This window comes from Daucus carota, chromosome 3 (assembly GCF_001625215.2).
Source record: "Daucus carota subsp. sativus chromosome 3, DH1 v3.0, whole genome shotgun sequence".
Lineage (NCBI taxonomy): Eukaryota > Viridiplantae > Streptophyta > Magnoliopsida > Apiales > Apiaceae > Daucus > Daucus carota.
The window spans coordinates 59,845,586-59,862,370 of record NC_030383.2 but is presented as its reverse complement, the minus strand read 5'-3'; the positions used below and the strand labels follow the sequence as shown (position 1 = coordinate 59,862,370).

At 35.3% G+C, this 16,785-nt stretch overlaps 2 protein-coding genes across 2 annotated transcripts; one reads left to right on the top strand and one right to left on the bottom strand.

The window, feature by feature from the left end:
• Nucleotides 1-132: 132 nt before the first annotated feature.
• LOC108211343 (laccase-3) lies at nucleotides 133-2,641 on the bottom strand. The gene is made up of 6 exons (XM_017382916.2): nucleotides 2,464-2,641; nucleotides 2,224-2,375; nucleotides 1,884-2,128; nucleotides 1,672-1,800; nucleotides 618-1,568; nucleotides 133-537 (listed from the first exon to the last, which is right to left on the bottom strand). Exons 1-6 carry the CDS (start codon nucleotides 2,560-2,562, stop codon nucleotides 407-409), a joined length of 1,707 nt encoding a protein of 568 aa, XP_017238405.1. The 5' UTR covers nucleotides 2,563-2,641; the 3' UTR covers nucleotides 133-406.
• Nucleotides 2,642-7,060: 4,419 nt separating this feature from the next.
• LOC108214837 (sorting nexin 2B) lies at nucleotides 7,061-16,746 on the top strand. The gene is made up of 5 exons (XM_017387050.2): nucleotides 7,061-8,252; nucleotides 8,350-8,559; nucleotides 10,305-10,565; nucleotides 14,928-15,014; nucleotides 16,212-16,746. The coding sequence occupies exons 1-5, from the start codon at nucleotides 7,254-7,256 to the stop codon at nucleotides 16,290-16,292; spliced, it is 1,638 nt and encodes a 545-aa protein (XP_017242539.1). The 5' UTR covers nucleotides 7,061-7,253; the 3' UTR covers nucleotides 16,293-16,746.
• The last annotated feature ends 39 nt before the right edge of the window (nucleotides 16,747-16,785 follow it).

Here is a 16,785-nt window from a genome sequence, read left to right as displayed (position 1 = left end):
AAGTTCAACCGTACAATGAATTTCTTAGCTTTTATTCCTGACAGAAAAATTGCAGACTATGAAAAGGTTTTTTTGCTGCAAGTCAACACATATTATAAAGTCTTGGAAAGAAATGAAAAGTAAGGAAACAAGTAGAAAATAACCAAGCATAACTTTTAATTTTTCATAGCCAGTGAAGTACATAAAATTGAAAGGTTACATATCAGACATATATGATTCAAGAATCCCAGATCCTCTCTACTTAAAATACATGTAAGGAATAATCTGTAATCGATACTCTGGAAAATGAAATAAAATACAGAAATTTAGGACACTAAAATGGAGGGAAACAATGATAAAGAAAAGGCTAAATTCTTCTTCTTTAACCAGGTAAAATATTTGAAGAATGTCGTGTTTCTTGATTGTCTTAACATCGTGGAAGATCAGCTGGAGGTGGCTCTAGGGTCTGAAGCTCTCCGACACCATTCTCAACCTCGAAAGCCATAGCTAAACCCCATGTAAGATGTGTATCAATGTGACAGTGGAACAGCCACACACCTGAAAAAAGAACCAAGTCAGGTTAAGTAGTGAATAATGTAATTTAAGTTTAATTATGAAATGTATGTTCAAAATTTTACCAGGATTATCAGCAACAAACCGAATAACAGCCCATCCACCAACAGGCACATCTATAGTATTCCTCTGTGGTGGATCATTGAGGTTAAAGCTAGCTGTATCTCTGCTTGGATTAAAGTTACCAAAACCCTGTCCTACAACGTAGAAATGGTATCCGTGCAGATGAATTGGATGGTCCTCTGTTGAGAATATAGCTGTATCTTGTAACACAATTTGCACTGCAGAACCAAACTTAAGTTTGTATAGCTTAGTACCAAAAGTAGGCTGCCACAAAGCACGGCTCACGTTTCCTGTGTAATCAAATCTCACTGGTGGAACAGCTGGGAAATCAGTGGTGTAAATGCCAGGAATCTTTTGATAATAGGCCTGTAACAGAGAAGTCCTTCTTGGGAGCACGAAAGACACATTGTTCATACTTGCAGCAAATCGAGTATTATTTGGTCCTTGACATCTTGGACCTGGATTGCAAAAAACAAATCCTAACCCTACTGTAAAGAACAGACTCTCATCTATCTTTAAGGGGACTTCGGCTTTGGAAGGGCTTTTCAGCTGAGTCGTGAATGCAGTTACAGTATTAGTGTCGTTGTAGGCAGGTAAACGTGGCAATATTGGTCTTGAGCAAGCACCATTTCTACCACTGCAAGACGCAGACTTGTACTGAAGAATTGCGGTTGTGGTTGTGTTGTCAAAAGGAGCATTTTTTGGAGATGCATAAGCACGTGCAGCCATATAGTAGCGGCCAGGACTCTGATTAGCAGTGAGGAGAACATCAGTTGTCTGTCCAGGTCCGACCATGATAATATTTGTCGCAAAAGGCTTGCTGTAGACAGCATCTGCTGCAACAACAGTTAGTCTATGGTTTGCAACTGTGAAAAAGAGTTGCTGATTGAGTGCAGCGTTGATGACTCTGAGAAGGACTGTATCACCAGGACTGACAGAAAGCCTTGTAGTATCTGCATTGTAACATAGAGTTTCATCGCTTATTAAAACTCCAAATGCTCAATTTTTTCAGTAGATATGTTATATAAGAAGATACAGTATTTTGCTTTAACAAACCTTGACGCGAGCATGCATATAGATCACCAGGTTGACCATTAATAGTGTATGCATTCGACACATTTGGTGCTCCACCAGTAAAAACCGCCTGTCTCATGGTATCAAGAATATTGCTGTTCCACCATTCCCCTGTTTAACCAAAAACACATTGCCTTAGTTTACCATATATAGTTATCAAACCATGAAACTGGAAAAGGGTTGTTGGAAATTACCAAGAACAACCGGGAATTCTATCTTAGGCGTTGGGAAAGGATACGAAGACCCTAACTTAGGACGGATAACAAGTGCACCATAAACAGTAGCTCTTAGCCACCTGCTGTGAGCATGCCACCACAATGTACCCTCCTGATCTTCAATTTTGTACCTGTATGTGTAGGTTGCACCTGGCTGAATCGGGCATTGTGTAACAAACTCGGGTCCATCAGCCCATGGTGTCCTCATCTGACGAATTCCATGCCTAAAATCAATGAAAGAAAAATTGTCACTTAGTAAAACCACTGCTAGCTTCTAAAGCAGAGTATCTTCCAAGATGAGATATGAAGTTATTAGTACCAATGGATAGTGATATTGTATCGAGCATTGTTCTGGACTTTGATAACGAGTGTGTCTCCGTTTCTGACATTCAGAGTTGGCCCTGGAAACTGTCCATTCACCGTTATAATGTTCCTGGTTTTGCACAACCTTTGCACTGTTTTAGCTTGAACCTGTCACACACAGATTACTCAATTAAAACCAATACATTACACTACAAATATGATCTCTAAAAAGGACATGAATCGTCGAAAGACATACAGAAAATTGATGGTAATGAGTTTCTGCCTCAACAAAAGCTACTGATAAAATGAGTGTCACAGCAAGGCTAAGTAAAAAGTAGTTGCTCAGAGTCTCCATTCCTCTTGTTTTATCAGCTTCTGCTGACTGAGGTTATAGAGCAAGCTTCAAGTTGTATTTGAGTGATGTTGAGCTAATCTTATGGTAGCTATTTATACTACATTGTGGAGATTGTCAAATGATTAGTTAATATGTTAACATAGTATATTGAGGCAGAGTTTTGTGAAGTTGATATCTTTACCTGATTAGGTGTGAGTCAACAAGAACTTGTAAAATTTAGGCCACTTAGTCCAACAATACATAGGAGTTGGTTCACCCACTAGCTACCTCCTTCCAAATGTGAATATTCTTAAGAACTATTATTCACTCTCATATGTATGTTTTAACTATTATTAGCTCCGTTTTAAAGATTTCTGATTTATTAAAAATCTCTGATTAATTCTTAAAATATATTTTATCAATCGATTACACTCTAATTTGACTAAAAATATCCGATAAATCCTGAATCGGGAGGTAACCGATTAGTTCCGATTTCTATAACATTACTGGTATATACTAAATGATTTCTTCAACAACTAATTTTCATTATTATAACTTTTATTTTTAAGATTAGTTGGATTTATCAGGGGGACTTGAGAGTCAAGAAATAGTAGAATTTAAGGTTATAGATTTGGTGAAAAGAAAGTCAGGTCTGCATTATTTTGCTCTGGTTGACCTGCCACTCTTTATGTTACAACCATGTGGTTGTAAATGTTACTACCACTTCACTTAAAGATCAACCTTCAAATATTCAATAATTCCTCAATTTCGAAATTATATTTCAAGTTTTTCTGGGTTCTGTTGCATTCTGCAATTTATGTTCGAATCAATCACTTTTTATAAAGTTTGATGCTTGATGCGATAGTCAAGTATTTTCTTGCTGCAGAGTAGTTACGACTTAGACTTCAATTCGGGATACTATTGCATATGCTACTATATTGATAGCACAGTTTTTTTTAATTACTTTCAGAGAAGAATAAACAATAGTTAGTTTATTCTCTAGGGAACTTCAAGAATCAAACATCTACTCCATAATTACAATCAGCTTAGTTGTGATAGATAAGTCTGCAGTTAAGTCAGAGCATTAGCTCTAATCAAGGCACTAATTACACCACAACATTATACTATTATGTCAAAAGATTAAGAGTGGTTAGCTTCCAAATCTTCTCTATAACTAAATCTGTATCAGACCTCAACATATAAAATCTTGTTATACTGAGTTTGGTGGCCTGCCAAAGAAGTAAGTTAACGACTCAAAGACATTAGATTCTATATTATTCGTTTAAGTATTTCTTAGTATGAAATCAACACTGGGTTAATTGAAGTTAATACAAGTCACAGATCATAGAGGTGATAGAGCTGTTAATCTGAGGTATGCTTGGAAATCTGCAGCACAAAAAATAACCAACGCATGGGCAAAATGCCTAATATTTATAACGCTCTGGTAGTTAAGGATCGAGATGCTAAATTTCATAGGCACATGTGTTAAGGGTCCTGCAACCATTTCGACAAAAACAAGACCACTGCTGGAACATGCCAGCATGGCTCTCATGAACCCGAATTTCTACATATCTTCTTTCTCTAGAAATAAATTGACAGATTTCCTGGACAAAGCATCTGTATAACAAATCAAATAAAAACATAATGCCTTCACTTCTCTTTACAAAAAATTATAAACAAATATTGTGCCGGACAAGTTTCAGTTCTTCTAATTATCAGTGATGTAGAACGCAACATTTAGAAATCAAATGAGTATCTGGATTAATTATATTGTGTGAAAATATCTTAGTTACTAAATCGAAACCTCAGAAGGACAATGGCCTCTTAGAACCCTAACGACCATATCTATTGCAGCATAGAAAAGAAATCCTTAGCTCCGAGGAGACTTTATGTTTAGGGAATGAACAGTTGGCTTTAGCATTGTCAGTAACTGATTAGTGATTGCGTAGAACTAGAGACACCCTTTGAGTTTTTCTACGTGTTTGTTTGGATTCGTTTTATATAATTTTCCTGCAAGTAAAATGATAATAGATCTACTCTGCAGAAGGCAGATGACTGATAAATCTTGCATAAGTTGTGCAACTGTAACAGGAGATAAGAAGCATAGAAGCTTAAAATTTCACAATCCAACGAAACATTTGTTTGGAACCTGATAGAAAAAAAAATGAAACAGAGATGGAGGATTAGGGAGAAAAAGAAGAGTCAGGGTTAAGAGTTACAAATTCAGGGGGAGTGTCTCCAGGTAATAGCACATTTTCATTTCATCATCAACATCTGCATCAACATTCTTAGTACTGTGAGATATATAACTAATCCAACTGCATATCCCGTTTCTTCAGTCAGTACGTAATCCGAGTTCATTTCTGAAAAAATCAGCCCAACTGTATGACTGGTCCAAAATTTTGATTTTTGAAGTAGGCCTGCATTAATTAAACTGAAAATAAATTAAAACTGTGTGCATTTCACCGAGGAAAGAAATATGGCCCTTCGATGACTTGCAAATGAAATAATTCGAATGCAAATCATTTCAGGATCAATGAATACCTTGAGGTTACCTGCTTACGTATAAGAGGTTTTAGATGCAAAATGCAGGTTTCTCATCTATACTCTGTCTCTGACTCCCAGGTTTTCAATTCAACAGACATAACGATACAATTACAGCACTGGTTAGCACATTCTTCCACCAACACAATGTTGACACTTGACTGTTGAGTGTTCTATGCCAGTTGCAGGAACAATAACAATGCAATCTGTGTTTTGTTCACAAATAAGTCAATTTTATGCAAAGAAAAACTGACCCTTGTGTTGGTAAGATAATTGCACTTATCAAAGGTTCCTACAAAGCGACAAGGATGCGAGGGATCACTGAGAGCCAAAACTTGGTGATCCAGAAACGGTATCTACATGTTTTGGGTTTTTTCAGGCGTATTCGCAATTTTTTGAACCACCTCAGTTCAAATAACATCAGCTGGAACTGGTTTAAACAACATGGTCCAGAGTCTCAAATTCAAGACAGTGCAACAAGGTGAGCTAACATCTTTTCAGTTCGGTGAATAATTTTTTTTTATTATAAATAAAAGCAAAATTGCCTGCTAACGAGCTCAAGATAGAACATATAATAACAATCAAGCATGATTTTCTGCAGGAAAACAAGGCTTGCCTCTAGCTCCAAAAGTTCAGGTTATTGAGATCTCAGAATTACTTATAAATATGTTTGTAGAACATGCGGAATATATACTGATTAGAATCCCATATATTTTGACTAGGATACCGTGAATTTTAAAACAGTCTTGCAAGAGGACCTTGAAACGACCATTTATGATTTAATGGCCAGTACATGTACATCAGACATCAGGACTATCAAAATTGAATAGACTGACATCGGACATCTACCTGCAGAAATTTGATATGATCAATTGCTAATAGTATCTACCTCAACACAACTGTATTTAAATCTATTGCTAAGACTGTGTATTTGACTAGAAGACCTCATATATTATAATTTCTCAAAATAATACTCAAAATATCAAAATTGTGAAAAATGCTTTGAAATATTATTATAAACTTCGGATAATTCAGCATTTTGATTTTTAGGAAAAAAATGTTATATCATGTTGTGTTTAAGTTCAAAAAGTATTACAAAAATATAACATGATTTAACGTTTTAGAACGAAACATAAATGAGGGTACGAGGTTTCAAAACGCTCTGAAGTGAAAGAAGGTTAATGCTACATGATGTAATATTTTGAATTATAAAATGATATTTAACTTATCTGGACAACACCCTTTTTGACATCATATATTATATTGATATTTTTAATTAATAATTATTTTGATAAAGTTATTATGAATTTTGAGAGTATAGATAAAGGTAAATTTTATCCAATGGAGTATATCAGATAAAATATTTCAAAATAGGGGAGTTACCTGAGTTAAGCCACCATAGAAACAAGAGTTAATTTCAGATGACCGAAGTTTGCACCGATTTTCAAAAAGTTGACCAGAGTTTCAAATTTTCAAAAAGATGGCCAAACTTTGGCTCCGCTCTTTAAAAGTGTGGCTCCTGTTAAATGTCACTAACTAACGGAAGCCTAACAGAGCCACAGTTTTGGAAAACGGGCCAAAGTTTGGCTACTTTTCTGAGAATTTGGAACTTATTTTTATCCTTCTGTCTGTTCCAAATTTTCAGAAAAGTGGCCCAACTTTGGCCCGCTTTTCAAAAATGTGGCTCTCGTTAGGCTCCTGTTAGTGACATTAACGGGAGCCACATTTGTGAAAAGCGGAGCCAAAGTTTGACCACGTTGCTGGGAAATTATAATTCCCAATTCTTTGAAAATCGGTATAAATTTTGACCACAACTTTGAAGTTTACTCTGGAAACAATAATGAAAAGCAGGAAAAAACAGACATATATATTACCCCAAATTTGTAAAAAATAAAATTGGCAGTTTTCTTTCTTCATCTTCTTCCACTAATTTCCACATCAACATATATCTTCAACAGAAAAACAGTTAAACCATAAAAACACTCCTCCATAAACCTAATTACTCCCAATTCCATCTAATCTCTCTCCCTCTCTCTCTCCACGATTTAATTACTCCTAATTTCGTCAAATCTCTCTCTCTCTCTCTCTCTCTCTCTCTCTCTCTCTCTCTCTCTCTCTCTCTCTCTCTCTCTCGTTTATCAGTTCCAATTCGCCGATCACACAACACAATGATGGGCCCAGACAACCACCGAGTTCACAGCTCAGAAGAATCGCCACAACTCGACTCGGACTCACTCAGCTCCAACTCGTTCTCCACTTACAAAAGCGTATTCACGTCTCTCTCCTCCGATTCGCACCACCCTCTCTCCGATCCCCTTTTCTCTCCCCCCTCTCCCCAATCTCTCCCGCCTCCCTCCTATTCCGACGTCGTAATCTCTCCGTTACACGACGAATCGCATAGTTTCCACGAACCAAATGAACGTGACGAGAACGTTGAGAATTTTAATAATAACGGAATCGAACACGACTCCACGGAGCTGCGCGTCTCGGAATCAGCAATTGAGTATTTGAAGGTTTCGGTCTCGAAGCCTCAGAAGGAAGTGGAGGCTTCGAATTCGATAGTGCCAGGTGGCAATAAGTACTTTACCTATTTAATTACGACAACTACGAATATTTTAGAGTATGGGGGATCGGAATTTGTTGTTAGGAGGAGGTTTAGGGATATAGTTACGTTGTCGGATCGATTGAGTGAGGTGTATAGGGGATTTTTTATTCCTCCTAGGCCCGATAAGAGTGTCGTGGAGAGTCAAGTAATGCAGAAGCAGGAGTTTGTGGAACAAAGGAGAGTGGCGTTGGAGAAGTATTTGAGGAGATTGGCGGGGCATCCGGTGATCAGGAAGAGTGACGAGTTGAGAGTGTTTTTGCAGGTTCAGGGGAAGTTACCATTGCCTACGAGTACTGATGTGGCATCGAGGATGCTTGATGGGGCGGTGAATTTGCCGAAACAGTTGTTTGGGGATTCGTCGAGTGTGATTGCGCCTCAGGAGGCGGTGCAGCCTGCAAAAGGGGGGAGGGATTTGTTGAGGATTTTTAAGGAGTTGAAGCAGTCGGTTGCGAATGACTGGGGTGGTTCAAAGAAGCAAGTGGAGGATGATGATAAGGAGTTTGTGGAAAAGAAGGAGAGGTTGAATGTTCTGGAGGTTCAACTCGGGAATGCATCTCAGCAGGTGTTCTATTGAATTTTGTTAGATTGTTTTATTGTGATGTTTGTGTTATGTTTATTATTCGTTTGTCAGATTGATAGTTAGATTTGTTTCGTTTCAGGCTGAAGCACTTGTCAAAGCGCAGCAGGATATGGGAGAAACAATGGGAGAATTGGGGCTAGCATTTCTTAAATTGATGAAATTTGAGAATCAGGAAGCTTCCTTCAACACTCAAAGAGCACGTGCAGCTGACATGAAGAATGTAGCAACTGCTACTGTTAAAGCAAGCAGACTATATCGGGAACTAAATGCACAAACTGTAAAACATCTGGTAAAAATACTAGATCCTAGTAGTTAAGTTTAGTGCCAGTTTTTTTTTTTTTTTTTGAGTCACATGTTAGTTTTTTGCTATTAGGATATTTACTGCAGAATGATAATCTTGTTGAAGTAAAGAAACAACTTTTCCTTATATAGCTTAATTACATAATTTTGAAATTCTGCATTATGGGGCAGAGGGTTGATAGGAGAACTAGTTTTCCATCGGATAGGAATTACAAGTGAAATAGCTAAAAGGGCTAGAAACAGCTTGAACACAGGGACACACAATATTTAGGATAAACCTCTCTTGATCAGTGTTTTTTTTTTTTTTTTTTGATACAAGAAAAAAAAAGATATAATATTTGGTGGCAGCGTATATTTTATTCCTTCATATAGATCTCATACCAATCAAATAAGCATCATTATAGTCACATAAGTAGCCTCATGAGATTAAAAATCATTTTTAAGCGAGGAGACATTAAAAATGTAATTAAATTATTTGATTTTCCAGTTACAATTTCGAATCGCCATTCCAACACTCTCTCTTGATTTAAATTTGTAAACTTTATTCAGTGATTTTAAGCCGGTGATGTACTTCCCATCATCACCCTTAATGCACTTCTCAAGTTCTCATCAGATTCATGAGAGCACTTCTCTCCACAAACATATTTCTGGGTGCACATCTCACCAAATTTCATGTTCTATGCAATTATTGTCAACACTAATAACTAAAATTGCAGAGCACTTCTCTCCATGGTTTCAAATGGAACTCTAAAAAAAAAATATTTCTTCCATGGCCACCTATGCCATGGTTTGCTCATATCATCTCGCCACACTGAAATACGGTGCTTATAGATTTATACTAGCTTTTGTTAACTCATCTTCAGAAACTCTCATTTGTTCTAGTGTTGTATTGTTTCCAAGAAGTTGCAGTTCCCTTTCGGATGCAATCGTTGAGTCTCTTATGCTAGAAGTCATGGCTATGCACTTACACTCTAGATTTCTTAAGATCTTCACAAATCCCTTAAGATTTTTGAAGCTCTTGATACCATATTGTTTTTTCTGTAGAAGGAAGAAAGGGATATTATATTTGGTGCAAAAATATGTTTTATTCATTCTATAGCTCTTTATGTAGATTGGTACAAGTCAAATAAGCATAATCATTGCCATATAAGTAGCCTCATGAGTTACAAATCTTTTATAAATAAAGAGACATTAAAACTTAATAAAGTAATTTGGTTCTTCAGTTACGATTTTGAATCACAATTCTAGCAATCAGATTAAATGCATGATGATCAATGATGGTGGTATGGCTTGTGGGTAGCCTTTTGGGTAAGATGATGGAAAATTTACTCATTCATGTAGGTTTTGCTCCATGGCTCCATTCCCTTCCATTCATGATTTCAGCAATTTGGCATGAGAAACTGGTCTCTTTTTTGTTTTGTTTTGCGAACTTCTTTTCGGAACAGGTTCATACTTGTTTTATTGTGCGTTTTGGGTATCATTTTGGCAGAATTACAAAATATAGGTCTTTTAAGGGGTTGACACTGTTGGTGCTTTTGCTGACTATCAACATACAGTATATGCATTCAATTTATTTCCTTTCTAAATCTTCACTAGTTATTGACTATATTGTCTTTATTAATAATATTATCTGACTTGTAAATTAGGATAAAATAATTGATGTTAAACATCTTCCTAATTGTTTATCCACTTTTAGTACCATCACCTTATTGTGTATGCTTATATATATTGCAGGATACTCTACATGAGTATATGGGTCTGATGCTTGCAGTTCACACTGCTTTCTCGGATCGGTCAAGTGCTTTATTGACCGTACAAACCCTTCTAACGGAATTGTCTTCTTTACACTCAAGAGCTGAAAGACTGGATACTGCATCATCGAAAATATTTGGCGGGGACAAGTCTAGAAATCGGAAGGGCGAGGAGCTAAAGGAAGCTATTAGAGTAACCGAGGATGCTAAAAACTGTGCAATCAGAGAATATGAACGCATTAAGGTATATAATTATTTTATGAAATACATCTTCAGTATCTTCATGTAGCCTAGGAGGTATAAATATATGTATATATATAGGGTCTTACCGTAGTACAAACCTTCTTAGAATACAAACTACAAACTAAAATAAAAAAAATCTCTAAATCACATCGAAATATGGCATGTATGGTATTCAAATTGATCGTTGGGAGATGAAAAAAAATACAGTGAATTGACGCTAAAATTCAAATTAAAAACGGAGAGGATTCCGTGAGATCGTGTGTGAGAGAGTGTATATCTTAACACACAAAAACAATTTAACACTTGCAACCAAGCTTATTACGGCGCCAAGTCGAGCCTCGGCGCCGGGATACCTTGGAATCGACTAGTCGACAAGTCGCTCGACTAGTCGTAAAAAGTCGACAAGTCATTCTTCTACATATTTTACTAGATTTAATGTATAAAATATAGTTGAACGCACATCAGTTTATGGTTTGAATCAAAAGTAAAAGATAATAAAGAAGAGTGAGATGTATATGACGTAGCAGATTGTTAGTTCACATATAAATTGAAGCCAGAAAGTAGCGATAGGAAAGTAATAATAATGTGAAGTTGAAATGATACAAAGATTAGGGATATACTTAATTGTATAAAATGATACAAATATTACATAGCCTGAAGCCAAAAAGTAGTGACAGGAAGGAAATAATAATGTGAAGTTGAAATGATATAAATATTAGGGAGACACTAATATGTTGAAAAAAAAGTCGCCAAAGTAAATAAGTCGTTGCTTGACTTTTTCTATAAAACGACTTGTCGACTAGTCGACGACTAGTCGTCGACTTGATAACAATGCTTGCAACTTAAGCAAGAATCTTGATTTCTAAATTTGGTTCTACTGCACAAACATTTTGAACGAATATGGTTTTGCTGCAGAACCAATTTGGATATTTTGACTAATTCTACGATTTTTTGAAGGAAAATGACAATTTTATTTATTTGATCTACTAATTAAATATTTGATGAATAATGAGATATGATCTACTAATCAAGTTGTAATTTTGGGTACGCGAATGTGATATATATATAGTAAGTGAGTGTCGCTAACTTTGTAGTCATGGCAATTTTGGGTCTTGGTGAATCAACTGAATCAGGTTGTAATTTTGGTTTAGGTAAAATTAATGATATATACAAGTAGAGTGTCGCTAATTAGTAGGCTCTTTCGGTTTTTGTGGCCATGTTGAATGAGATATTTGCAAAGTTGGGTACCATGAATAAAAGTTTGCAAATATGGATACCGAAATAGCCTTAAAATAGACGTAGTTGGCGTACAATTGCAGCAGGCAGTTGGTATAAAATACAAGACATGTACGTCACTAACAATCGCGTACATAGCTTGCATAGCAAACCCTTTTGAGCTCAAGTGTAATAAGGCATATAAAATGGAGTGGACGACAGGTTTATAGATGAGCTCATAAAAACAGTGTTTATGGCCTACGAAGTATGTGTATTAGGGTTAGGGTTGGTAGGAGCACACTGTTTGTATCATGGATAGGTTGGCGTGCACGGTTAGTTTAGGTTTATGTCCCATTTTATTAAAAATTATGGAACACGGCCAAGAATTTAACATCTGGGTGTTAAAATTAGTTTAATTTTTATATTAAATAAGAAAACACAATGTTTGATTAAATATTTTTCGAATTAAAATCTATAACATAATTTATTTAAAGATACATACTTCTATATATTAATATTATGAGTAATAAATAAGAAAACACAATGTATGATTAAATATTTTTCGAATTAAAATCTATAACATAATTTATTAAAAGATATATACTTCTATATATTAATATCATGAGTAATGTGCAGAAAAAATAAGTTTAAATAAAATTAACTAATATTGATATATAAAAAGTATGTATCTTTAAAATAAATTATGTTAGAGATTTTATTTAAAAGTGTAATTAATTATTCATTGTTTTCTTATTTGTTGAAATAAAATATTGAACTAAATTTAAAACCCAATTTTAAATTCTTAGCCGCCTTCCACATTTTTAATAGAATAGGACATAAACCTAACCATGCATGTAAACCCTAATCCTGACCCTAATACACATACAAACAATGCACTCTTTCTACACTTTACTCCGTCACTCCTTGCACTCTTTTTAAACCTTATCTGTCAACCTGTCATATACGCCATTTTAAATAAATGCCGTACTTCACTTGAGGTTGAAATGGCTTCTTGTGCTAGCTTTGGACACCATTGTTAATGACGTACATGTCTTGTATTTTTTCTTGACTAAAATTCTGCTAACCAAGGCCATTTGGGTACCCATATGGGCAAACTGATGTTTAGGACTTTAGGGTACCCAAATTTTCAAATATCTTATTCAAGGTGGTCATAGAACTGAAGGATCCCTAATTAGTAGCTGTGGCAATTTTTGGTCTTGGTCGGTCGGGCTCGCGTCAGGTCAACTGAATCAGGGCGTAATTCTACTTGAATATGATATATTTGATAATTACAGTGTCGTTAATTAGTAGCTGTGGCACTTGCGGGTCTTGGTCTGCCTCACGTCAGTTCAACTGGACCAGGTCGTAATTTCGGGTTTATCTGAACCAGGCCTGATAATGACATGGGTTGAAATGAAACACTTTCCCCAAGCATGACTGGGCAGACACAAAATGCAAGCACCTGAAACAATCGGTTTTTATACAAGAAGTTATCTGAAGAAGACCAAAATAATCAGCTAATATAAAAATCTGGTCAATAATCAGCCATTCTGATTTTCATTACGCATGTAAGATGAAGATCAAGCTATGAGCACCATCACAACTAGCTTTGGGTATACTTTCAAAAGGCGACCTGCCTATCCAGTGAAAATAAAGAAGAAATATAAAGGAGAATTAAAAAAGTGGGAGAGTGCGTTCTTGACTAGGAGGCTGCGCTAAAAAGAGATTGATGGATAGTATATAGGGTATATGCTGGTGATAGACTAGAGGACTGATGGGAGACAGATGTACTGTGGAGTGTGTAACTATTGAAGTCGAGGAAGATTTTAAAGTTGCACCACAATTAGGTTATAGGATTGTGGACGCTATACTAATACACTGTCTATTACTTGCTCAGGCCATAATGTAACAAAAGATTTTAGGCAGGTCCACTGAACACTCTTTAAGTTATAACTAGTTATATACGTGTTCATATACTCCCCCGGTCCCGTAATTCTTGTCACAGTTGTCTTTTTCACACATTTTAAGTTATACGAAAATCATACTTGTACATCATGATTTTAAAATATTCTTTTTCTGTAAAAATTTAACGATTCATGTTTTGTAAAAAAAAGAAAATATTAAAACTATTATATACAAGTATAATTTTTTAAACGTACTGGAATATGTGCGAAAGCCAACATGGAAAAAATATGGCAAGGAGGGAGGGATTAACTATTCCCGATAGATTTTGTATGATAATGGGGGGAAGGGATAGAACAAGTGAGAATGATTTATCTCTGCTGAGAATTGGCGACACACAGAAAAGTTCACAGATTTATTTTAAAATACTCATCATTTAATATAATCAAACTCTGGTTAATATTGATGATTACAATTGTACTCATAGACATCCTTAGACTTAAAAGACAAGTAAAATCTTAAATAAAAAGTAAACTAATCCTAATTGGTAACTACTTTATCTACTACTTATTTCATAAAAGCAGAATTATCTTGGTTACTATTATTTTCCTCATCATTAATTATAAAACGACTAGGAAAATTCCAGTAAATCCACCCTCCACAGCACTTTTAGTCCTTTTTTTTTTTGTGAGCCTGAGGAATTAGTTACTTTCCATGTTGCAGTTTTGGTTGATACTAGATAAGGGCACATTGCACATATATAATGTTGGGGTCCCTTCTTTATTGCTATATTTTACCATTTTTTTCCCTTTGTGCTGCTGCTTAGCTTGAGTTTGTAGCAGCTATAAGTTATTACCTAGTTGGTGAAACACTTTGGGCATCAACTACTTGATGTTAAGGCATGCGGAGTACCCAGGGGCTCTTGGTTTTAAATAATATTTTTGGTTGATTGTTTAAATTTTTGACTGCCCCAGCTTTGAAAAAGCAGATTTTTCTGCAGTGCACCGTCACCGCTAATTTTGATATTATTCCACAGTATAGTCTGGATTCTGGCCTGCCTTCCACAATTAACACTTGTTTTTGTGGGCAAATATATAAATATCAAGTTCTGTTGTTATGCTCTCTTTTGGTCTTGCATGTGAAAAACAAATTAACTTTGAATTCGCAAAGGGTAAATATTGCATACTCTGTTGTCTTCTACTCGTTTCCAGGTCTACATTAAGGGTAATGATTTTGTATACTGCAGGAAAATAACAGGACTGAAATACAAAGGTTAGACAAAGAGAGGAAGGCGGACTTCATAAACATGTTGAAGGGATTTGTGGTCAATCAGGTATTTTCTTGCTCTCATATAAAAAAGTAGCTTGGCCTGTTGCATAATAAAAGTTGTCTGTTGCCATTTGTTTTGTAATTCCTTTTCAAATTCTCGTACCATCATCTTCTGCAATTTCACTGTCTTCTTGTTTCACTTCATGATCCCATCCACACTCACCAGCTTATATCATTTCCTTCTCTTCTAGCCTTTCTTTAGCAACTATTTATTCATTCTCCACCCCTTTTTATTTCAACTGACTAAACAAAATTGATTTTCTTAAGTTACAAAGACTTAAAAAAAAATAAAAAATAAAAGAAGACAGATGCAAATAAAATAATCAATTTAACATCATCAGTATAGGTAGCTATGTTAATTGTGTCTCAAATACATTAAATTACAGTACTTATTATATAAGAATTAGGATCTTAATAAAAAAATTATAGATGTTTATATCAGAGGACAAAATGTTAATTGGAAGAGTGTTTGCCTGCCAGAGAAATGGTTTGTGAACAAGTAGTGATGTGCCTTTTGAACATTATTTCCTGATTTGCAGAAATGGATTTCCGAAATTTTTGGTTGGTACAAGTTTCCTGTATACAAACTTAAATTTGCTCAAGAAAGGAACTATTAGACCGGGACTATATCTAAGATTAGAAATGAATTTATCTCTAGCAATAGATCTTTTTTTAATCATTTTATTACTTGTGCTGGGGATTGTTAGAGTAGCAAGGGCTTAAAGAAAACTGTTCTTTCCTTAATCTCTCAACTTTAGTAGTTTTTATTAAAAATATACATTAAGCAGTAGCAATTCTGGAACACATTATGTCCCCCAATTTGGAAGAATGACCTTAATGGATTGTCACTCTCTACTACGGGCTGTCGTGATGTGAGACCTATATAAAATATATTAAAACTTCCTATTTCTATTCTTTCAGAATTGAAATTAATAATACAGGTTTGCTGAAAGCATTTGCTAGATTATTGTTGTTTTTCTAATAGGAAGTTGCTATATGTTATATATGCGTCTATGCAAGGTGAAAAAGTTATCCTCGGTGCATAAGATAATATGTAATGTATTATGCAATCGTTTAGATACTTTTGTTCCAACAATGCCTAAGCATGTTGTTGCTTTCATTTTTCATGATATTTGCATAGTAGAGACTCTTATAATCTATCTTTCCTTATAAGTCATGTCTCTTCCTATAAATACTACAGGTCACATATTCTGAAAAGATAGGAAATGAGTGGGCAAAGATCGCAGAGGAAACTGGTGGATATGCAAAAGAGAGTGGTTGAATCATTTGACTATACAGTCAGAAGTAAAACTCCACTTAGTTATGTTGAGGATGTGCATTTACTAGAAAATACAGAGATTCAAAACAATTTTATACAATAATGTAGCTCCACAGTGTACCAGATTTAGGCTTTAAAATACCCTCAGTACAGAAAATTGAAGGCTGTGATTCGTCTGTGCTTGTACGAGAGAGTTCAAGGTTTTGAGGTAGCTGCAGTTTTTTGATAGTGGATACTAAAACCACCAGGACCTTCCTGGACAATAATGTGATGCCCTTTCTGAGGTTGAACATCCTCAATTTTCATGTCTACTCTGTAATCTCTGTTTTTCTTTCTTGTAGAATTCATTTACCATCTTGTAAAATTGGTTTCTTCGGTCTGCAGAAGTTTCGATGTTTCTCTTGGCGATTATGTCGATGTATTTACTCTATTATTATAAAGATTGATTTAGTAGTAATTTTTGTCTTAATAAAGATTAGTTAGATAGCATCGGGCC